The sequence below is a fragment of the Ylistrum balloti genome, unplaced genomic scaffold (assembly GCF_031769215.1).
Source record: "Ylistrum balloti isolate Yb309-2 unplaced genomic scaffold, AGI_CSIRO_Ybal_v1 Utg370242, whole genome shotgun sequence".
Classification (NCBI taxonomy): domain Eukaryota; kingdom Metazoa; phylum Mollusca; class Bivalvia; order Pectinida; family Pectinidae; genus Ylistrum; species Ylistrum balloti.
The window spans coordinates 1166519-1192441 of record NW_026782196.1 but is presented as its reverse complement, the minus strand read 5'-3'; the positions used below and the strand labels follow the sequence as shown (position 1 = coordinate 1192441).

The window sequence follows — 25923 nt, the reverse complement described above, 5'->3', positions numbered from 1 at the left end:
ATGGCGTTTGCAAGGAGCTCGTTCGTGACAGGAAAGGTAATGTATTCATCATAACTTGATCAGATACTGTATTTAATACCCATATTGTAACTCTATACATCATTGCGTTATTGTTGAAATTATGTATGCGTGGTTGCATCCGCGCACTGGACGCACATTCAATGTTGCTTAGCCACTGAAATAGCTAAGTTTCCATGAAGTGACCGGGTGTATGTAATGCTTTCACATGTACGCCGGGTGAACACGACTGGGACGGTTCAACAACATTTCCACCATATAACTCCAACAGGAAAACGATCAAATATTGAATCTTCAATATTGATTATCTTACAGGCAGATACTGCTCTCGGCCTACAGTATATTACACAGCCAATAGGTTTATTGTATACTAGTTACCTAGTGGTTGTAGAGATTAGAGTTGTTACTGTTACATATATATTGCATTGGAACTATTCCTCATTCACAGTCCATGTGGTATTATTCAATCTAGATAAGAAATTATGGATTTAATTTTTCTGTTTGGCTTACAAAAGCTATTATTGTCATCCTACCAGACTGAATAATTGGATTAAACCAACAGCATTTGTTGTTTGAAATGTGTTGCTTCAGTAGGTTGCTTGTGAGTAACACATGTGTAAGTATATCCATATCACTGTGTTATAGAGATGTAGCTCCTTTGATTAGAAGGTCCTTTTAGATGCTGCAGGTCTAAGTTCCAAACTTGATGTACATGGCCACATCATTTGCTTTTTCCTTACTTGCCTCATAGAAGCAGAGACCTAAATATGGGAGAACCTGTTGCTAAATACATTTGTATATATCAAAGAATGAATCAATTTGTTTATCTTAATTTCTTTCCAAAGAATATCATTTAGAATATTACAGAATTTCTTTTGGCCTTGTGTATCTTATGAAATCAGAATGGCCATTTAATTGGTTCATATCTTCTTGTGTTGTCTGCCAAGTTCCTATAACTGTGTGTCACACCTGGATTCATTGTGTGTTTAAAGTTCTTTTATTTGTACCCCAGGTCTATCAATGGCATGCACATATATATTTGCTAGCTGGTTTCCACGAATGCACCTCATGTTGCCAACCGTCAGGTTGTGTTAGTAATGTATACCTGTCGCTATATGTGGCATCTGGACTCCGGAGGACGTCCAGAGCGACGTGGCTATTCTGTAGTTCTGCCCCGCACCCAGGGGTATCCTTAGTTTTGTTACTCTACACACTCACTCTCGCACGACTTCCTCACCTGTCACACCTGGACACTTACATGTCTCAAGACAACACCATATAAGGACAGACACTGACAATACTGAACAGATAACACACCAAATAAGGACATACACATAAATGCATGGACAGTAACGAATACAAATTAGGACATTACAGATACTTATGTACTTAGTGACACTTACTACTATTTACACTGTGAATTGTGGATAGTTCTAAAGATTGCCAAATGATAATCTTACCTGTATGTATATATTGCTTGTGTGAATTCTCGTATAATACCAGGAAATAAAGAACATTGTCTGGTGCCCTTGCTGGAGCTCAAACTATTTACCTTTTGCTCCCTAGGCAAACACCCTACTGTTTTGTTAAACAGAAGTTCCTATCGGTTTATGCTATTAAGGTCATCACTGTGCTCTCTATTTCTATGTTACTCTCTCCTTTAAGGGAAAATTATAACTTAGATACTAGTGAAGGGATGTTTACAACTTCTACACTGTAATCTACACTACAGTCTCATTACATATGTATAATGTAGTGTTTCTACACTGTAATCTACACTACAGTCTCATTACATATGTATAATGTAGTGTTTCTATGCTGTAATCTACACTACAGTCTCATTACATATGTATAATGTAGTGTTTCTATGCTGTAATCTACACTACAGTCTCATTGCATATGTATAATGTAGTGTTTCTACACTGTAATCTACACTACAGTCTCATTACATATGTATAATGTAGTGTTTCTACACTGTAATCTACACTACAGTCTCATTACATATGTATAATGTAGTGTTTCTACGCTGTAATCTACACTACTGTCTCATTACATATGTATAATGTAGTGTTTCTACGCTGTAATCTACACTACAGTCTCATTACATATGTATAATGTAGTGTTTCTACACTGTAATCTACACTACAGTCTCATTATGTAACCCTGGTAAATACTAGCCGCAATATACCACTCGGCTAGAGAGAACTTCTCTTTAGCTCGATTGGTTGAGCATCAGACTAGTATGCCAGGGGTCCCAGGTTTGATTCCTAGCGGAGGCATTGAGATGAAAAATGACCTCTGTTACATTGGCGCCCGTGTAGGGACCCGGGAATAGTACTTAGCCATGCCCATCAGCATCGCTGTAACCCCTGGAAACTCGAGGACGAGTTATTTCCTGGAGGGGGAGTATGTAACCCTGGTAAATACTAGCCGCAATATACCACTCGGCTAGGGAGAACTTCTCTTTAGCTCGATTGGTTGAGCGTCAGACTAGTAAGCCAGGGGTCCCGAGTTCGATTCCTAGCGGAGGCATTGAGATGACAAATGACCTCTGTTACAATTACATAAGTATAATTTAGTGTTTCTACACTGTAATCTACACTACAGTCTCATTACATAAATATAATGTAGTGTTTCTACGCTGTAATCTACACTATAGTCTCATTACATATGTAAAGTGTAGTGTTTCTATGCTGTAATCTACACTACAGTCTCATTACATATGTATAATGTAGTGTTTCTACACTGTAATCTACACTACAGTCTCATTACATAAATATAATGTAGTGTTTCTACGCTGTAATCTACACTATAGTCTCATTACATATGTAAAGTGTAGTGTTTCTATGCTGTAATCTACACTACAGTCTCATTACATATGTATAATGTAGTGTTTCTACACTGTAATCTACACTACAGTCTCATTACATATGTAAAGTGTAGTGTTTCTATGCTGTAATCTACACTACAGTCTCATTACATATGTATAATGTAGTGTTTCTACGCTGTAATCTACACTATAGTCTCATTACATATGTAAAGTGTAGTGTTTCTATGCTGTAATCTACACTACAGTCTCATTACATATGTATAATGTAGTGTTTCTACACTGTAATCTACACTACAGTCTCATTACATATGTATAATGTAGTGTTTCTACACTATGTATTTTGCCTGTACTATAGACTAAAAGTTTTATTCAATAGTCTCGTTATAATAAAATGAATCTTTACAGAGACTTTTATGAATTAATGTGCCATATAATCTGATACTTTGTGTGTACATGTTTGTGTATAAAATATAAATGTTTTGTCTATAATGTCGGGTAATCATGTATGTGTGTTTGGAAAGTTTTGTATTACACATTCCATTTCTTCTGTACTCTTCTTTTAAGAGGTTATAAGGAAAATAATGATACTATGAATTCAGAAAAAGATAAATCATATATATGTTGTTCAAAAGAAGGCTTTTATTTAAGAAGTTACTGTTTTTATTTAATGACTAAATTAGTCGCAATATGAACAATAATTCTATTCTCAGTTTTCTTTATTTTGCTAAACATGTATTGTGTGTTGTTTAGGTCTGATAAGGAGGCAGATGACTGGGAAATGTAATGGACATAAACTGTTTTCTCGTTGTTGTTATTTCCTTGTTGGTAATAATGGCAGTGCAAATTTAAAATTTATTTTTAGCTGACCTGCCTGCAAAGGAAGTGAGCTAAAGTTTTCATAACTTATTACTGTAAGGTCCATCCATCTTTTGTCATCCCTTTAAATGACTTCTCAATAACCAAACAGTTAATCCTGAGTCTGTACCGAACTGGGATGAAAGGCTACCTAATTGCTTAAAATGACCACCCACTTCCAAGATCATAGGACATTGTGGACACGCTACATCCATTGTTTATAAAACATCTTCCATAATTTATGATTTAACAACTTTCAAAATTAGGAATGCTGCATTTGCCTCAAGTTTGGCATTTGCCTCATGTTCTTATGCAGTAAACAGCTTCTGTTCAACTCAAACTACGATTATAGTTACATTGTGGAAAGGACATCTGAACCCACCAAATACATCACATAATTTTTTTTTCTATTTTTGGGGTCAAAACTTCAGATTTTGAGAAATGACAACAAAATATTTATGGTTTGTTCTATATAATTCTCCGAAACTAGAATCGTAAATTGTGAGACAAGTTTTCCTCTCCTTTTTTCAGAATAGTAATATTTTTGGGTTAAAATCTATGAATACTATATTTGAGTGAATTTTAAGAAATGAAAATGTATGAAATATTCCTTTCATGCTTAAAACTAACAAAGCGGGACATTGGTGAGAGACATGATTATGCAGAATTCTTGTTCATGTATTCTTTTACTTAAACCAATTTGTAATTTTAATCAAAACTGTTATGGAGGAACATGTATATATATATGTAATCAAGGAGAAAAACACTGATGTATTGTGTTTTGATAATACTTCATGCATACAGTCAGCTTTTACCATTCTACCACCTAAAGATAAATTATTGATTTTTGATTATTTGTTTTTCTTGGAACACTGAATATTATCCTTCTTAACCAACTTACGTAAAGGGCTCTTTAAAATGAATAGGTATAATTCATTCATTCATTCATTCGTAAAGGGCTCTTTAAAATGAATAGGTATCATTATGTTATACCTAAATAGATCTTGAGTATAATTATTGCTTTTATTTGGCTTGAAATTTTGGCAGAAGGTTTCTAAGTTCTAGCTCACATGGTGAAATGCCACTGCAAGTGAGTTTATGGTATTGTGAAGGATCAATTATCTGTCACCCAAACCTTTTAACCATTTCCTTATGAAAAACATGACACTGATATTTGACCAGAATGTACCTGGTATAGAGTGCAATGAAGTAATAGTCACAGGGACAAAATATGTTAAAATTTTACAAAGATTCTTGATTTCTAGATTTCTGATGTTTCCCCAACATAAGCCTGTACCTGGGATATAGTATTGTTAAGCTTCCCCATATACGGGGTAGATGATCTTGACCTTATTTCAAGGTCAGAGGGATCAAACATGTCAAAAACTTGAAAAATACTTTTTCTAAAGTTCAGGTAGACAGGGTCTTAGTATTTTGTCATCAAGTACATATATGTTCTTAGGATGGCAAGTTCCAAGGCTTCATGTAAATGACCTTGACCTTTCATATTCAAATCACAGAGGTTATATTTGATAAATACTTGGTTTTCTCAAAAAATTACATTAACCACATTTCAAAGTCACAGGAGTAAAGTTTGTTAAAAATTCAACACCTTTCTTGAAAATGAGAGTATCAAGTGTGTTCTTTCTTTGTGATATTATGAACACCAGCACTATATAGAATTTCTTTCGTGCATTGGACTTTTTTTTTTGTGTGTTAATATTTCTATATCCATGTGAGTAATACAGGCTGGACTGATGTGTCCTACTTTACAGAAAATAACAATTTGTTGGACTGATGTCTCCTACCCTTACAGAAAATAACAATTTGTTGGACTGATTTCTCCTACCTTACAGAAAATAACAAGTTGTTGGACTGATTTCTCCTACCTTACAGAAAATAACAAGTTGTTGGACTGATGTGTCCTACCTTACAGAAAATAACAAGTTGTTGGACTGAGATCTCCTACCTTACAGAAAATAACAAGTTGTTGGACTGATTTCTCCTACCCTTACAGAAAATAACAAGTTGTTGGACTGATTTCTCCTACCTTACAGAAAATAACAAGTTGTTGGACTGATTTCTCCTACCTTACAGAAAATAACAAGTTGTTGGACTGATGTGTCCTACCTTACAGAAAATAACAATTTGTTGGACTGATGTCTCCTACCCTTACAGAAAATAACAAGTTGTTGGACTTATTTCTCCTACCCTTACAGAAAATAACAAGTTGTTGGACTGATTTCTCCTACCCTTACAGAAAATAACAAGTTGTTGGACTGATTTCTCCTACCCTTACAGAAAATAACAAGTTGTTGGACTGATTTCTCCTACCCTTACAGAAAATAACAAGTTGTTGGACTGAGATCTCCTACCCTTACAGAAAATAACAAGTTGTTGGACTGATTTCTCCTACCCTTACAGAAAATAACAAGTTGTTGGACTGATTTCTCCTACCCTTACAGAAAATAACAAGTTGTTGGACTGATTTCTCCTACCCTTACAGAAAATAACAAGTTGTTGGACTGATTTCTCCTACCCTTACAGAAAATAACAAGTTGTTGGACTGATTTCTCCTACCCTTACAGAAAATAACAAGTTGTTGTACTGAGATCTCCTACCCTTACAGAAAATAACAAGTTGTTGGACTGAGATCTCCTACCTTACAGAAAATAACAAGTTGTTGGACTGATGTGTCCTACCCTTACAGAAAATAACCTACCCTACCCTACAGAAAATAACAAGTTGTTGGACTGATTTCTCCTACCCTTACAGAAAATAACAAGTTGTTGGACTGATTTCTCCTACCCTTACAGAAAATAACAAGTTGTTGGACTGATTTCTCCTACCCTTACAGAAAATAACAAGTTGTTGGACTGATGTGTCCTACCCTTACAGAAAATATCAAGTTGTTGGACTGAGATCTCCTACCCTTACAGAAAATAACAAGTTGTTGGACTGATTTCTCCTACCCTTACAGAAAATAACAAGTTGTTGGACTGATTTCTCCTACCCTTACAGAAAATAACAAGTTGTTGGACTGATTTCTCCTACCCTTACAGAAAATAACAAGTTGTTGGACTGATTTCTCCTACCCTTACAGAAAATAACAAGTTGTTGGACTGATTTCTCCTACCCTTACAGAAAATAACAAGTTGTTGGACTGATTTCTCCTACCCTTACAGAAAATAACAAGTTGTTGGACTGATTTCTCCTACCCTTACAGAAAATAACAAGTTGTTGGACTGATTTCTCCTACCCTTACAGAAAATAACAAGTTGTTGGACTGATTTCTCCTACCCTTACAGAAAATAACAAGTTGTTGGACTGAGATCTCCTACCCTTACAGAAAATAACAAGTTGTTGGACTGAGATCTCCTATCTTACAGAAAATAACAAGTTGTTGGACTGATGTGTCCTACCCTTACAGAAAATAACAAATTGTTGGACTTATTTCTCCTACCCTTACAGAAAATAACAAGTTGTTGGACTTATTTCTCCTACCTTACAGAAAATAACAAGTTGTTGGACTGATTTCTCCTACCCTTACAGAAAATAACAAGTTGTTGGACTGATTTCTCCTACCCTTACAGAAAATAACAAGTTGTTGGACTGAGATCTCCTACCCTTACAGAAAATAACAAGTTGTTGGACTGATGTGTCCTACCCTTACAGAAAATAACAAGTTGTTGGACTTATTTCTCCTACCCTTACAGAAAATAACAAGTTGTTGGACTTATTTCTCCTACCTTACAGAAAATAACAAGTTGTTGGACTGAGATCTCCTACCTTACAGAAAATAACAAGTTGTTGGACTGATTTCTCCTACCCTTACAGAAAATAACAAGTTGTTGGACTGATGTGTCCTACCTTACAGAAAATAACAAGTTGTTGGACTGATGTGTCCTACCTTACAGAAAATAACAAGTTGTTGGACTGAGATCTCCTACCCTTACAGAAAATAACAAGTTGTTGGACTGATTTCTCCTACCCTTACAGAAAATAACAAGTTGTTGGACTGATTTCTCCTACCTTACAGAAAATAACAAGTTGTTCAGACTGATTTCTCCTACCCTTACAGAAAATACTTGAGATCTCCTACCTTACAGAAAATAACAAGTTGTTGGACTGATTTCTCCTACCCTTACAGAAAATAACAAGTTGTTGGACTGATTTCTCCTACCCTTACAGAAAATAACAAGTTGTTGGACTGAGATCTCCTACCCTTAAAGAAAATAACAAGTTGTTGGACTGATTTCTCCTACCCTTACAGAAAATAACAAGTTGTTGGACTGATTTCTCCTACCTTACAGAAAATAACAAGTTGTTGGACTGATGTCTCCTACCCTTACAGAAAATAACAAGTTGTTGGACTGATTTCTCCTACCCTTACAGAAAATAACAAGTTGTTGGACTGATGTCTCTTACCCTTACAGAAAATAACAAGTTGTTGGACTGATGTGTCCTACCTTACAGAAAATAACAAGTTGTTGGACTGATGTCTCTTACCCTTACAGAAAATAACAAGTTGTTGGACTGATGTGTCCTACCTTACAGAAAATAACAAGTTGTTGGACTGATGTCTCCTACCCTTAAAGAAAATAACAAGTTGTTGGACTGATTTCTCCTACCCTTAAAGAAAATAACAAGTTGTTGGACTGATGTCTCTTACCCTTACAGAAAATAACAAGTTGTTGGACTGATGTGTCCTACCTTACAGAAAATAACAAGTTGTTGGACTGATTTCTCCTACCCTTACAGAAAATGACAAGTTGTTGGAATGAGATCTCCTACCCTTATTGCTGACATTGTTTGTAATATCACTAATTACTTTTGTTGATAGTTGGGGTTGACTTTGATTGGGAGAGCTGGGAGGTCCAGTGTTTCAGTGCTGCCATCTAGTGCCCTATACCAGCGAAGTGTCAGCTCAACAAGTATTCTTTGTCAGCAGAAAATTGTGAAGGTAAGAGTAAGGAATATGTAATAACATCTGATAAAGAGAACATTAAATTTAATGATGGGTATTCATTAAAATGTGTGTCGTGCTTTTAAATATGGTTTCCAAATGTGTAGAGTTTTACAACATTTTGTTTAAAAAAGTTGCAGCTTTAGGAAGTTGATAACAAGATACATGTGTAAATAATTTATCATTTTCTGGCTTACAATTAACGTTTTCTGCTGTATCTGATCAATTATTTTACTAAAGAAATTTGATATCTCTCCCAAAGAGACTTTTAAAACCAATCTCATTTGTGCAATATACATCAAGAAATCATTTCAATGTAATTTACTCTCCAAAATGACAGATTTGGACTAGGGATGGGTATTGTGAGAATTTTCGTATCGCAATATATCGCAATACATGATCAGCATATCATGATACATATCATGATATTTCACTGTAAGAAGAAATCCATCCATTTTCTTTAAGCGAAACAATAATGCAGATTATACAATAAAACCAAATGCAAAACAACTGTAAAATGGATCTTTAATTATTTAATAACTTCTTTTAGATATTAGATATCCAAACTCAAACTCATATCATGTTGTAATTCCGGGTTTTTAGTACTAGTAGTAACACTGCATGATGATGATAATGGAACACATGTCGGGTGATGGCATCTTAATTGAGTTGTAAGATTAGTTGTTCCGCCGCTACACTTAACTACAGCTCTACAAATGTTGCACCCAGCAACATTTTCTTCGCGTCTAGCTTCCCCCTTCAGAAGTGCTTCCAAACATCAGTCTTTCCCTTCGGGTTTTTCACTATGCTATCGTCTGTGCCTATGAAGGCCGCTATTTTGGATACGTTACTAAGCACTCAACGATGGATTCATCAATACTTATCATCTCAAAAACATAAATTCGAATGAATTATCACAGTATTAGGGATTTACGCATAAAAATTTAAGTATAAATGATTTTATATTCAAAATTTCCATTACTAAACGAACTTTTCACGGTAACTAAAGATGATTTCCAACAGGCTCCGAGTGAACCGATACATCTAAGTCGTACTGCGATACATATCTTTTTAATGATGAACCTTGATATACCGGTATACCGATAATACCTCACACCCCTAATTTGGACAACAAAAATCTTACCTGTTTCTGAGGTCAAACTATTCTTGCCAATATCACATTATGATGTCATGTATGTATTATCCTCCACTGCAGGGGAGACCACAATGCTAATACATATTTCCAGATTTCTGATTTGGTTTGTGGCAGATTGAAGCATTTTCCACTTTTTGATATCATTAGGCCAGTTTTGACAAAATGTTCATGTTTTCTTGTCATAGTGGAGCTCATAATTATGTTTGCAGGAACATTTCAGTTTCTATTTATGATCACAAAAAGAAAACATTGAGTAATTTAGGTACATTTGGTCTCTTTCAAATAGTTCTCCTCATCAAAATTTGGTTTTGTCATTGATAAGGTGTAAATGAAATCATTATAAATACCTGATGCCTTACTCTTTGTCTTTGAGAAATGCTTAACAGCTGTTTTCTTGTTCCATTTATCTACCTTGATAATGAAAATGCTTTGGAATCCTGCTTTATACAGACAACCCAAGAACAGGTAAGACATTCAAATAGCGAGGCTCAAATTAGCAGTGTGATATAATGTGATATTATTATACTTTTTGTTCTTCCAAGAAGTTCTTAATTATCTTAAATGATATGTAGAACAGAAGTCCTTATAACACAACCAGTAGAAGGTTTGAGTGTGATGACTACACAGCCACCTTCATCAGACAAATGATCCATGTGAAGCGTTCTAGCACTTTCAAACGTAGTGTAGGAGATGGTAAGGAAATTGACCAACCTTTTTGGCTGTACTTCTATGTACAATAAGATTGATGAGATGGTAAACATATTATAGAAAAAAAATCACACAAGATGGTAATGCACTGTATTTGCTTGCCTATGCTTATTTGAACACTTGGTCATAGGTGTGTGAGGATGGCTTCCTTGACAAGTTGCCTGAAAAGGTTGTTTTCCTTGTCAGCTATTTTGTATCGTTGCAATACCATGGAAAAATCCTCTGAATGGTTTCTTACAAGACTATCATTTTTGTCTTTTCCTTGGTGTTTTGTCACTAAGTCTTTTTGCTTTCATTAACTTCTTGGTTATTGTTTTCGATTCCTCATGTTTGCATGGCACTATGGATGTGATTTTATCTGTGCTCTGTATTCTTCTGTGACTGTGGTTTCATGTCTGTTTCACAAAGTTCCAACAGTGCCAAACTTCTGGGCCAATATTCATGAAACCATTCTCATGCTCAAGCATAGATTTTGTGCTCAAGCAAACTTTTTTATAATTCACCTAAATCATATAAAATAATACAAATGTCAAATACAAACATTGAATATAACTTTGACTTGAAGTTCTTTCAAATGTTTTTAAAATCCTTGGCAAAATCAGCCTTATTTATTTATTTTTAACTTAAATAAGACATAAGGCTTGAGCACAAAATCTATGCTTGAGCACGAGAAGAACGGTTTTACGAATATGGGCCCTGGTGTTATACAATCAGAATCAATTAATTTGTAAAAGCATGTGTAGATTCTAATGATACTAATTACTTTTACATACCCTCTCATATATATTGCAACATAAATTGTTAAGCTCTGACATTATGAACATAAAGGTAAATCTAAGTTTGTAATATAAAAATTCTCATCCTTCATGCTATCTTTCTTAATTACAGGTTTAAAACGAGCACTGATTTTACAAATATTAAGAGATCCATTTAAAAGATTAAGTTCCATCAGTTTCCATGTATATAAGATATTTATTTTCATCTAATTGCCTTTCTCTTTTGATGTTTAAAAATTCTATTTACCTGTTTGTCAGGTAAATACAGGAGCCCTGTATGTCTTGACTGGTGTAACTCATTAAATACTATGTTGTTCGGTTTTTGCAATATTTTGCCTTTACTTTGCATTAATATAACCACTTATTGTTGTATATGAAGCCTTACTAGATCAGGACACAACATGTATGTCTAACAGAGATGGGGATCAACAAAGGGTGTCCTAAATGATCAATGACACATGGCCTAAAACACCTCATACAAAACCTAAACTGTATCAAATACCTGTAACAGATACACCTACAAGTAATACATCGACCTCAACATCTGAATTATAATCGGTTGACAGTTTTAAGTGTTAAGCTATTTTTGAGAAAGTTGTGTTTTTCATTATATATAGAGAATGATGAATTAAAATGAAAATGAGATTTAGCATTTCGCGAATTCATATAAATATACATATTTATAATTTTTTAAAATTTCAAATGCAACCTTAATTGTCAATATCGCTCGAAAAAATTTTTTTAATCTGATGGTGATTTCCTGCATTATATCAATCACAGGTTTAAGAATACAAGATATAAAAAAGGATTCTGAACTTTTTGTGAACTGGTCAATGCTTTCTTCCACACACCAACATTTAATAAACATACATCATGTCTGAGTTCATATTCCAGATCTTCATATCAATTAAACTACAATCTGTTGTCATTTTACAATTGATCTAAATGATACAAAGTTGACAGGTACTTTATATATAAACCTGAGTTAGAATCACTCAATTTATGTAATTTGATATGCATTATAAAAATCATTTCAACTCATGATATATATACCAGATTTAAACCAACATTAAGAAATAAGACTGATAAACGAACACTGATTGAAACATCACTCAATTGCCTTGAGACGTTTACATTATCAAGCTTTTATCCAGCCTTTGCATACAATGGACAAAGATTGAACTCTCTAATCATGATATGGCACACTTGTTGCATAATAATGTGCAAGTACTGATGCGAGGCCTTTGCCTCATCATACTAATCAGCTTCGTTGTTGTCGTCTTGTGTGTAAGATTTGCACATTTGTAGGAACAATACACACAGGTGATGGAGTGGCACTGTTAGAAGAGTTGCATTTTTCAATACACATGTGTCTTTTACCAATCGGTTAAAAATTAGGAATTTGTCACAGGTAACACCCTCTTAACTAAACAGATTAGTTTAGGAAAGTAAGTTAACGTCGTATGTAAGAGAGAAATTAGAATAGCATTCTTCCATTCTGTTAGATTATGTCATTGTCTTTAAATCCATTTACAATCTTTTAAATTCACTTTGATATGCAGTTTGTAGAACTGAGTGGAAATTTACTTAGAAAAAAATCCTACTTCTTGGGCTTAAATGCTTCTATAATATCTACTTCAGAGTACAAGAGAGAAAAAAGTCCACAATTCATTCATTAATATTCTGGTAGTTTAAGACAATTAAGTTCATTCATTAATATTCTGGTAGTTTAAGACAATTAAGTTCATTCATTAATATTCTGGTAGTTTAAGACAATTAAATTCATTCATTAATATTCTGATGGTTTAAGACAATTAAATCACTTTATTAATATTCTAATGGTTCAATATTAGATACATAATTATAACTGTTTATTATATCAATACATTACATAGTTGCTCACAAACTAGAATTTCTTAATACCTGGTAGTAAAACTGGATATTTTCCATCACAAATAATCTATAACACAGAACTACACCACCTTGTAACCCCTGTTTGTTAAAATTGTTATTGTAGGACGATGAAATCATTTAACTTTGTATCTAGAATTAATTATGAAGTGAGGAATACAAATTTTACATTTGATTTTCATTCATATAAACAACCACTTCTTGAATTAAAGATTTTTAATTAACCTCTTCAGCAATGTTTTTACATATATTGCTCAAGATACACAGTAGTAACTCTAATGTTATTTGCCCAAAATGTGGCTGAAAATTGCAAGAAACGACACAAAAATACAACACGTAGCATTTACACTCACAGTTCAGTAAAGATCTTCGAAGCATGACAGTGGTATTTTAATATTGCATTTTTAAGCACTGGGACGTTCAATTTATATACATATGGAATGAATTTTTCAAATTCTTTTTTTCAATTGTTGTCTGATGCAGACAACACTGTGTACATTTTGTATACGTATAGGACCTTGTAATTACTTTCATACATCTTTAATATACTTGTTTTGTTAGGAATAATATACATTTATACATAGTAGTGATTAGTATATTGTTATAATTCTCATTGATTTTTTTTCCTGAGAGAATCAACTGTCATTTATGAATTATTTTATAAAATCTCAACTTTTCATTACCAATAAAAATACAGTTTCCTCCTAATATTAAAAAATTTTTCCAACTTTAATAAAAATGCATTGCAAATTACATAAATGCCTTTATCAATGTTAGTACTGTAGTATTATTTTTCATTTCAGTTAAAGGCTTAAAAGCATGTGAAGATTCCAATGATATTAAATACCGTACTTTAACATACACTCTTATTTCTGTCGAACAAGACAATTGCAAAGCTCTGACAATATTGACAGAGTAATCTGAGTTTGTAATTAAAGAATTTTCATTCTTATCTGATATCTCGTACAAGTCTTAAACTTGCCACTAAATATATAAATAGATCTGTTTAAAAGATACGGTCCATTAATTTCCATGTACATTATGATATTTATTTATAGTGAGATTTTAAAAAGACATTTTCTGTTACCGGGACGATTGTTAGATATGATAGATATGTACATGGAATTAACATTTTTTTTATTGTCAAATTAAAAAACTCGATTATGATTGATAGTGGTATGCTTTAAATCCTAATTGAATAAATTGTTGAGATCTAAAGAATAAAATTTGGATTTTTTTTTAATGATTGTTAACTGACATTTAAATTCACGGACCAATATGTATTCAATGCCCAATATTATGTATTGTTTGGTGTGAAGATTGGTGTGTGAATTCATCCAGACGTTAATTCTATCTCAGTTCTTCTGTGCTCTGTATGTAATATTCTCATGAACATGGACCGGTCGCACCTGACTTTGGTTCAGTTTTTAGTTGTTCTTGTGCAAAAACGATCCCAAATGCAAATGTAAAAGCTTGACGATTTAACAAAACAGATTTTTGGGAATATTACATGGCTTAGTGTGTAAGGTAGATTGGGTTTCCACCCACAACTTTTGTTTTGTTGCTCCAGCGTAAGATTAGCATAAGATGCAAGGATTGGGACAACTGACATGGCATCTGAACAGTTAAAAAAGAAAATTAAAAATGTAGCGATATGCACAATCTGTACATACACACACACACCTGCATTCTACATACTCAAACATTTCCATGTACACCTACCAGTACCTTTTAATGATATTAAATTATTTAAAGCACACAATACACAGGACATGAACACAGTTTAAACATTATATAACGTTTATTAGATGGAAATGTCCTATAGGAGAAATGTATGTACTGTAGTGAAGACAAGTAAGCTTGTAACTTATTAGTTATGATATTATAAAGACAACAGTATTCTCGGGAGTAAAATGTTAATTGATAAACATTTCTATGTAATGAGAATGCTAGATCATATAGACCATATACTTATGTCAGTTCTGTGATGTTGAGGTGTTTTCAGGAATTGTTATCATTTGTCCCTTTGAAAATTCTCTATTTTATTCTTGGTTGTTGCTATATATGTTTCAGGGTTAACATGTCTCTTTTACTTCATTTAACAAAGCTATATAATCAATATATACACATATATATATTGTGTTTTGGTGTTTGTTAGTCTGTATGATGCTATGTCTATATACACATATATATATTGTGTTTTGGTGTTTGTTAGTCTGTATGATGCTATGTCTATATACACATATATATATTGTGTTTTGGTGTTTGTTAGTCTGTATGATGCTATGTCTATATACACATATATATATTGTGTTTTGGTGATTGTGAGTCTGTATGATGCTATGTCTGTACACATATATATTTTGTGTTTTGGTGTTTGTTAGTCTGTATGATGCTATGTCTATATACACATATATATATTGTGTTTTGGTGTTTGTTAGTCTGTATGATGCTATGTCTATATACACATATATATATTGTGTTTTGGTGTTTGTTAGTCTGTATGATGCTATGTCTATATACACATATATATATTGTGTTTTGGTGTTTGTTAGTCTGTATGATGCTATGTCTATATACACATATATATATTGTGTTTTGGTGTTTGTTAGTCTGTATGATGCTATGTCTATATACACATATATATATTGTGTTTTGGTGTTTGTTAGTCTGTATGATGCTATGTCTATATACACATATATATATTGTGTTTTGGTGTTTGTTAGTCTGTATGATGCTATGTCTATATACACATATATATATTGTGTTTTGGTGTTTGTTAGTCTGTATGATGCTATGTCTATATACACATATATATATTGTGTTTTGGTGATTGTTAGTCTGTATGATGCTATGTCTATATACATATACTTATTGTGGTTTGATACTGATCAATTTTCTACTAAATTTTACATTTGACCTTAATATATTCTGCATGATAAACAGTGTATTGAAGCCTATCCTATCAGTGCATCTAAAAAACTAACATGTCTGCTGACTGTCTGTGACAGTGTTTCATGCTTGACACACATACTGTATGTTATAGTATTATAGAAGATTTGGAAATTCATCTGATAGTATTGTAAAATATACACTTACTGGAATGTTTGTGGGTTGTAAGCAAGGTTTAAAATCTTGATGAGGTTGCGGGAAAGTTGTTTGTAATTTATAGGTACTGTAGACTTGTAGTTGTAGACTAAATGTACTGTATAAGCAATATATATACCTGATAAGTCAAAAGTGATTGGCTTATTAATTGCTATATGTACTGTTGGCTATGTATAGCTGGTAGGCTTATGTTTAGCTGGTAGGCTTATGTATAGCTAGCAGGCTTATGTATAGCTAGAAGGCTTATGTACAGCTAGTATGCTTACGTATAGCTAGTAGGCTATTGTATAGCTGGTAGGATTATGTATAGCTAGAAGGCTTATGTATAGCTGGTAGGCTTATGTATAGCTGGAAGGCTTATGTATAGCTAGTATGCTTACATATAGCTAGTAGGCTTACACATAGCTAGTAGGCTTACATATAGCTAGTAGGCATATGTATAGCTGGTAGCCTTATGTGTAGCTAGTAGACTCAACTCTCATTCAGAGTTGGGGCTTAATATTCCAAGATCAAGAAATGCCATATATTGGTAACTCTTCTAATGAATTACAGTTAAAATTGATGTGCCAATTACCAGACATACATTTAAAATTATAATTATGTATGTATAGTAAACTAAATCTGTAGAAAATTAGGTGTGTAATAGACTAAGACTGTTGTCAGGTTAGATGTGTAATAGACTAAGACTGTGGTCAGGTTAGATGTGTAATAGACTAAGACTGTGGTCAGGTTAGATGTGTTATGGACTAAGTCTGTGGTCAGGTTAGATGTTTAATAGACTAAGTCTATGTCAGGTTAGATGTGTAATAGACTAAGACTGTGGTCAGGTTAGATGTGTAATAGTGTAATAGACCAAGACTATGGTCAGGTTAGATGTGTAATAGACTAAATCTGTGGTCAGGTTAGATGTGTAATAGACTAAGACTATGGTCAGGTTAGATGTGTAATAGACTTAGACTGTTGTCAGGTTAGATTTGTAACAGACTAAGACTGTGGTCAGGTTAGATTTGTAGTAGGCTATGAATCTGTTGTACCTTTAATCTTAAAGTTTTTTGTCTATTCAGCAAGTCGAGGAGCAGAAGAATCGGAATAAGGATGTCGGAGAACTTACTGAACTTGTACGTGATTTTCTGGATCCTGCACATTTTTACAAGGCTGTCAACAGTATTGGTATTGACTACTTCTGTGGGGTGCCTGACTCATTGCTCAAAGGTAAATAGTAATCATTGTAGATTTTATCACTAGATGTTAGGAGTAAATGTTGAGGGAGAGAGCACCTTTTGTAAACATAATAGTTAGGGTTCTGCCCTGCTTCATCTCATGTAAAAACAAATATTTTTGTCTTACTGAAGCCTGTAAAACTGATTGCATCTGTAGAGAGGTGTGTGTATTATAGTTATTATCAGAATGACAGGTCTGGTGAACTGTTGTTATGGTTACATGATCAGACGTAAATGAAAACATTGTATTACAGATTTCTGTGCCTATGTGACTCATAACTGTCCATCACATCAACATATCATCACAGCCAATGAGGGCAGTGCTGTAGCTTTAGCTGCAGGGTATCACCTAGCAACAGGTAGAAATGCCATGGTCTATCTTCAGGTAAGCTTTAATACGGAATTTCGTTAATTTAGTTATAATAGTTTGTCTGTAACTCAGCTTGAAAATTTCATGTAAATAATGTTTCAAGGTAAAAATGTTACATCCTATTTCTATTTCCCTGCCCCCAAGAAGTGCCAGTGGTGGTGTTCAGGAATTTGTTGTGACTACAGATACGGTGCACTGTATTTTGTTTACCTGTAGAACTCTGGCCTAGGAAACATTGTGAATCCCATCATGTCACTGGCAGCACCGCCAGTTTACAGTATTCCTATGTTACTTCTCGTGGGCTGGAGAGGAGAGCCGGGAAAACGTGATGAACCTCAGCACATGGTCCAGGGGCAGGCAACTCCAGGTCTTCTAGGTATATACACTATACTGTACTGCTATAAGCATATACTTTTAGCTCATCTGACACGAAGGGTCAAGATGACCTATTGCTCTCTTGCATCGTCCATCGTCATGCACTTTGTGCCGACCCCTGTCCTCCGTCCGTAAACTTTTCTTTTTAAACACTACTCCTACTTAAGGTCTTGGCAGATTTCAACCAAATTTTGTGTGAAATATCATTGGGGGTCGGCAATCATTTCGAAATTCAGAAGTGTGTTTTAACCCCATGGGGACCTGGGGATTGGGCCCCAAATAGGTAGTTAGACAATATTTGGCTTCAAAACACTACTCTTCCTTAATACTTAAATGGATTTCTATTAAATTTTGTCTGTAACATTAGTAGGGTTTGGCAAATAATTCTCGAATTCAAATTGATTTGACCCCTAGGGACTAAAGGGAAATGATTTTGCTTCAAAACACTACTCTTCCTTTATGCTTAAATGGATTTCATTCAAATTTTGTCTGAAACATGAGTAGAGGTGCAAATTATTCTTATGACCCCTAGGGACTTAGGGATGAGGATCCAAAAGTGGAAGGTAGACAATATTTTGCTTCAGAATGCTACTCCTTCTTAAAGTCTTGGTAGATTTTAACCAAATTTGATCTGAAACATTGTTGCATGTGGGTTATCATTTCTTAAATTCAGAAAGTTGATTTGACCTTAAGTGACATGGGAGTGGGGCCAAAAATGGGAGTGTTAATCCATGATTTTGCTTCAGAAAGTTTGACAATACTTTGATTCAAAATCCTACTCTTCCTTAACGTTTAAATGGATTTCTTTAGTCCTGGTTTTTGTCTTCTACATGTAGCATGTTTGGATAGGACTTATCACGTTTTCTCTTGTAATTACTGATTACTGTAGAAATGTTTATAATTGTAAGAAAACCTTTATTGAACAACAAATTAAATTAGTAAAGAAACTAGACTCATAATGTTTTAATGTTAATCCTAGTAAAGATGCTAGACTCTGAATGCTTTAATGTAAATCCTAGTAAAGATACTAGACTCTGAATGCTTTAATGTAAATCCTAGTAAAGATGCTAGACTCTGAATGCTTTAATGTTAATCCAAGTAAAGATGCTAGACTCTGAATGCTTTAATGTTAATCCAAGTAAAGATGCTAGACTCTGAATGCTTTAATGTTAATCCTAGTAAAGATACTAGACTCCTAATGTTGGAATGTAAATCCTAATAAAGATACTAGACTCTGAATGCTTTAATGTAAATCCTAGTAAAGTAGCAAGACTCCAAATGCTTTAAAGTAAATCCTAGTAAAGATACTAGACTCCAAATGCTTTAAAGTAAATCCTTGTAAAGATACTAGACTCCTAATTTTGGAATGTAAGTCCTAGTAAAGAAGCTAGACTCCTAATGCTTTATAGTAAACCCTAGTAAAGAAACTAGACCCCCAATTTTAAAGTAAATCTGTGCTTGCATTGATGTTGACAGCAGCCCTTGGTATACCCTTCCAGCCTTTACCAGATTACCAGGAGGGCGCTGAACAGGTCAGTGGTCATCTGTCCACCAACATATTAGTAATTTTAATGCTGTAAACAAGTTATTTTGCTGTTTTTGAGGCTGGATTAAAACTGCAAAAAATAGACATCTTCAAAAATAAACAAAAAAATTCTGCAAAAATAGATCACTTTTTACATCAAGCTTTTGAAAAAAAATCAGAAGAAAAGCAAAAAAATATTTTTTAGTATATTAATATAGAGATTGGGGTCCATCCATCGTTCAGATGTGGTACATAACTGAATCCATGTTTCCTTATATATATATATTTAACAAACATATTTCAGCAGCATCACATGAGGAAACTGAAATTTGATAATTTGGTTTAAAAGAATGATCTTAACCATTTCATTACAAGTTAAAAATAGTTCTTGATTTAGTATATATTGATTGGTAGATTACATGTCTAGGGACACTCTGATCAATGTGCTCTTTTTGTCAAATATGATCTGCATTAAATGCTTCAATTTGCTTTGTATGATGACAACATTAACATTTGTAAGGTACGTTATTTTGGAACTGGGCCTGATGTTGATATGACAGTATTTATTGTGTGGGATGTCTGTTAAATAATGCAGTATGTATAAATAATATTGACAGGCCTTACAAACTGCCCAGCATTACATGGAAAAGACCAGGGGTCCTTATGCCTTCTTAGTGAAGAGACAGACATTCCTTCCCTACAAATTACCTCAAGATGAAACTACAGAGTAAGTGTCTTGAATGAATATTGTTACTACTGACTGGTCAGGTGAAACGTTTGTCTCTGAGGGGACATGATGTTATATATAAAGTGTTTACTACTGACTGGTCAGGTGAAACACTTGTCTCTGAGGGGACATGATGTTGTATATAAAGTGTTTACTACTGACTGGTCAGGTGAAACGTTTTTTTTGTGTCTGAGGGGACATGATGTTGTATATAAAGTGTTTACTACTGACTGGTCAGGTGAAACATTTGTCTCTGAGGGGACATGATGTTGTATATAAAGTGTTTACTACTGACTGGTCAGGTGAAACACTTGTCTCTGAGGGGACATGATGTTGTATATAAAGTGTTTACTACTGACTGGTCAGGTGAACATTTGTGTCTGAGGGGACATGATGTTGTATATAAAGTGTTTACTACTGACTGGTCAGGTGAACATTTGTGTCTGAGGGGACATGATGTTGTATATAAAGTGTTTACTACTGACTGGTCAGGTGAAACATTTGTCTCTGAGGGGACATGATGTTGTATATAAAGTGTTTACTACTGACTGGTCAGGTGAAACATTTTTTTTGTATATAAAGTCTGAGGGGACATGATGTTGTATATAAAGTGTTTACTACTGACTGGTCAGGTGAAACATTTGTCTCTGAGGGGACATGATGTTGTATATAAAGTGTTTACTACTGACTGGTCAGGTGAAACATTTGTCTCTGAGGGGACATGATGTTGTATATAAAGTGTTTACTACTGACTGGTCAGTCTCTGTAAACCTGGAATATTTCATAGGAAACTTGAAAGTTACATGTGTGACACCTTGAGGATAAAAGGGAAGACTAGTTTTATCCTTTGATATACATCAAAAGAATCTCCAGGTTGCTTAACGGTATGTTGAACTGATTCTGAAGTTGGGTGTTGCTCCTTTTTAATCTTAAAAGGAGTGTATCAGTTTGTGATTGGTTGATTTTTTTCTCCTGAAACCTGCTCTAGACCAATCAATAACTTTGCTTTTGCCTTTAATTTTGCTAGGAAATGTTCAAATAGAGCGAAAATCTTAACCTCTCGAGTATTGAGGATGTCCTGTAGAAAGATCATGGTCACTATTTGTGTAAAAGTTTTGTCTCACAGTCCATTTAAATAGAACCATATATGTATCTACCATATTATTTCATGTTGGTAATGTTAACATCTGTGATCCAGGCTTTTTGTCAGTATGTTGTTTATATCATGACTTGTACTACCCTGGAGATAACAAATCACTTTATTACTGCTTAGTTTCCCCCTGGACCGTGAGGAGGCGATGAAGGTGATAGTTAATAACCTTAATAACAAGGATGTGGTGGTGAGCACCACTGGCATGCTGTCTCGAGAACTTTTTGAGTACAGGTAAGATATGCTAGACTGGGTAGATCTAGATTATCATACAGGAACTGTTGGAGTACAGGTGAGTTATATCACTGTTACAGCTACAGGTAAGTTATCTCACTGTTACAGCTGGGGTACAGATGAGTTATCTCACTGTTACAGCTACAGGTAAGTTATCTCACTGTTACAGCTGGGGTACAGATGAGTTATCTCACTGTTACAGCTACAGGTATGTGATATCAGTTACAGCTGGGGTACAGATGAGTTACTTACTGTTACAGCTACAGGTACGTGATCTCAGTTACAGCTGGGGTACAGATGAGTTATCTCACTGTTACAGCTACAGGTACGTGATCTCAGTTACAGCTGGAGTACAGGTGAGTTATCTCACTGTTACAGCTACAGGTACGTGATCTCAGTTACAGCTGGAGTACAGGTGAGTTATCTCACTGTTACAGCTACAGGTACGTGATCTCAGTTTCAGTTAGGGAGGTTTTCCATCACTTTTTTATGTACAGTGTTTTTTGGGTTAATATTGCCTGATGGCCATACTGACTGAGATTCCTTTTCTAAACTCTGTAAGGATAAGACACTTTATCACTATACTCAATTTTGTCTATGGTACAACCTCATTGGAGGTATGTCTTGTCAACAGAGTGTTGTCAATAAATGATTGCAGTCCTTAATGAAATCAGTAGCTAGCACAAGGATATATATTACATACCCCAGTATATAGGCTTCAAACTTTTTTATCTTTTCGTGATTGTACTTATGTCATCAGGTACTTGTACAATGTATGATGTTATTGGTCATTAATAAATGAACGTTGTGCAACATGAATGACTCCGGGTTTTGTATGTGTGTCAGAGACAGTAAATCATGATACTGATATGAAAACAACCTTTTACCGTGTAAGTTCATGTAGATTTAATTTGTGTTGAATATAGTTCCATATGCCGTTTCAAACAGTGACGTGTAATGATGATGTTGTGTGTTTGTAGAGTAGAGAAGGACATGGGACACGAGAGGGACTTCCTCACAGTAGGATCTATGGGACATGCCTCTGCTATAGCTTTAGGAATAGCCCAGCAGAAACCTAAGAGACAGGTACAGATGACCAATAATTATAAACTTTAAAATATACGCATGTATTAGTGTTTAAATTAGATATATCAACTTATGTGGTAAGTAGGAGAAACTGATGTAATGTTTAATGAAAGAGAGGAATGACCTGATCTAGAAAATTGTAAGATAGGAACAAAGTGCATGACATCAAATATTAAAGTCATCATTTAAATTACTAACATGTACAGAATATTATGAACCTGTACATTGTCACCTTATCTACATATTTCATGTAGTATGGAGAGTTTCAAAAGATGGTGTAATGCATGAAGGTCACTATGACCAATATTTTGACCATATTATCTACTGAGAGTTATATTTAGAGGAACATTGTTTGATCTGGTTACAGGTGTTTTGTTTGGATGGTGATGGAGCAGCCCTAATGCACATGGGTACCATGGGAACAATAGGACAGAGTGAACAGATGAACTTCAAACATATCATCTTTAATAACGGTGCTCACGACTCAGTGGGGGGTCAACCCACAGTCGCTGCAAATCATAGTTCTTTCTGTTTATCCACTGTCGCCAAAGGCTGTGGCTATAGACAGGTTAGTGTAGTTATAGCAGTAAGGCTGTGGCTATAGACAGGTATAGTGTAGTTATAGTTAAAAATCATCAGTAATTATTTACATTTGCTCTTATACAAAATGTATTTCTATTCAAACTAGTGTCAGTTTATAACTGCTACCAAGACACATGATCACCGATACATTTACAATCAATTATTTATTTTACAATATGCCACTACTATCCCAACATGATAAAAGACAAGCATTTGCAATGCTTATGGGTGATAGCACTCAATAGCAACTTGCTACATATCAACTTTAAGTCGATTAGTTTTTTGTCCCAATGCCACAGGAACAGATTCAGACAACGATATGTAATGTCCTGATGTCGAGTTTTGGTTTATTAGGCTTGCCCACTTGCTTGACAGGAGAATAACTGTAGACGAAACAACACAAAATAGCATTGGTATTGGAAACCATCAAATTCACCCCAACATTGTGAGAAATAGACTGTGAGAGGCAAATTTACACCCATGTTGCCAGTACTTTGGTTTGCCACTGATACCTCAATGTCAAGCATGTTGTATTTGGTGGTTTTCAGCACATGTGCCTAGACTTTTCTCTATTAGACAGATTCATGCTCTTCATTGATAAATTTTGATTCATGTTATTTTGATCAGATGGCAGCCAACGTATGTACCAGCATTGTGCCTTTCATGATAAGGCACCATTTGACCTTTCCGCATAACCCTAGGCCACAGGTTGCAAGTATTTGCAGGACTTTCTTGCAACCCAGAACATTGTCCCTATTGATTGGCCTCCATATAGTTCCTATTAGTCTCCAGTCAAACATTTCTGGGATGAATCAGACAGAAGAAGTCAAAATCAAGCAAACATCCCAAATAACCTCCACCAATGGGCCAATGCATTTACCAAAGAATGGAATAACATTGCTGTACGAATAGTCACAGTCCATATAAACTCCATGCTACGTAGAATTAGAGATGCAGAAATAGAGACGCTATAGCTGTTTGGGGAGGGCAATCTTGATCAATGTGACAACTGCAGTTATTACAACTTTGGGTACAGTAGAATATCCTAATCCATGGCAGCCTAATGAAATCTTGATTTATAATCTGAAAAAAATTGTGAAGACAGATTGTCCAATATTCCAAGTTAATTATTTCATTTCAAGATCCAAATTGATGGGTAAAAAGTCCAATGTAAGAGGTGAAGAAGGGTCGAACTGTGTGATGTTCGGATCACTGATCCTGATTTTAAATCCATAGTTATTCAGGATTAAAAATATAGCAGATCTAAACTTGGCACAAACTGATTGTAACATTTGTAGAGTGGGATAATAGATCAGACTAGGGGCTGTGGTTGTCCTTAAAAGTGACTTTGTTCTGCCATTTTATGGTTATTTCTGTAAAAGTCCGGTTTATCTGGTTAGGTATAGATCATCATTGTAAATGTTGAATGTTTCTTCCTTTAAAGGCCTTTGTTGCTGTCAATGAAGAAGAAGTAACAGAAGGACTGACTCGTCTTCGCCAGATACCTGGTCCTGTTCTCCTGGAAATCAAAGTGTCTAAGGGAAGCCGCAAGAATCTTGGACGTCCCACACGGACCCCTGTCCAAAACAAACAGGATTTCATGCATTTCCTTGCCATTAACTCAGATAATTAGCAGTCTACATCAGTTAAAATATGCTTATATTTAGTTTCAGCTCAATGAGCTTATGTCATGGCTTGGTGTCCATCCGTCGTGTGTCCAACATCTGTCCATCATCCGTCCATCAACTTGTTTTAGATCCCTCTAATCATTCAATTTTAAACTTCCTTGCTCCTGATGAACAACAGAGCAGATTTTGACCAGATTTAATGCAGAGAATTCTTGGGTGAAGAGGACTTAATTTTGTATTAATTGTCGGTCTTTTCCTTCCTGAGCCTGAGGGATGGGGTCCAAAATGGGAAATAGTGTTAAAATTTTCAAGTCTTTCTTCTTCAGAAATGACCTGATTTTGTCCCATTTTGTACTGAAGCATCCTTGGGTAAGGCCACCCCAGTTTGTTGAAATAGTGTCTCTGACCCTCCTGGGGCAGACAGATGGGCTCAGTAAGTATCGTAGAAGTAGAGCTTCTGTAGGAATGATGGGATTTTTGTTACATTGTAGTTTAGAGCAACCTTGATTGAAGAAGCTTCAGTTATGTATAAATGGAGGATATGGTTCCCTAGAGGCCTGATGATTGGGCCCAATATGGAACCTTTTGTGAAATCATTCAAGTTCTTTTTCTTTTCTAGGGATAACAGAAATAAGTCTGTTTTAGATCTGGAACATGTTTGGGGAAAGTTTACACAATTGTGTATAAACAGTGAGTGG

At 34.7% G+C, this 25923-nt stretch overlaps 1 protein-coding gene across 1 annotated transcript; it reads left to right on the top strand.

Annotated features, from left to right (window-relative positions):
• Positions 1-25230, top strand: LOC132552292 (phosphonopyruvate decarboxylase-like). Its single transcript, XM_060216455.1, has 12 exons — positions 1-36; positions 8547-8666; positions 10276-10290; positions 17393-17540; positions 17803-17933; positions 18135-18294; positions 19770-19825; positions 20436-20545; positions 21819-21929; positions 22910-23015; positions 23383-23583; positions 25042-25230. The coding sequence occupies exons 1-12, from the start codon at positions 1-3 to the stop codon at positions 25228-25230; spliced, it is 1383 nt and encodes a 460-aa protein (XP_060072438.1).
• Positions 25231-25923: the final 693 nt, after the last annotated feature.

Excerpts from the sequence above, each read along its gene's own strand:
- LOC132552292 (XM_060216455.1), top strand. The coding sequence starts at position 1 with ATGGCGTTTGCAAGGAGCTCGTTCGTGACAGGAAAG. Across the intron at positions 20,546-21,818 it reads CCTCAAGATGAAACTACAGA|TTTCCCCCTGGACCGTGAGG; the intron begins GTAAGTGTCTTG and ends ATTACTGCTTAG. Across the intron at positions 21,930-22,909 it reads CGAGAACTTTTTGAGTACAG|AGTAGAGAAGGACATGGGAC; the intron begins GTAAGATATGCT and ends GTGTGTTTGTAG.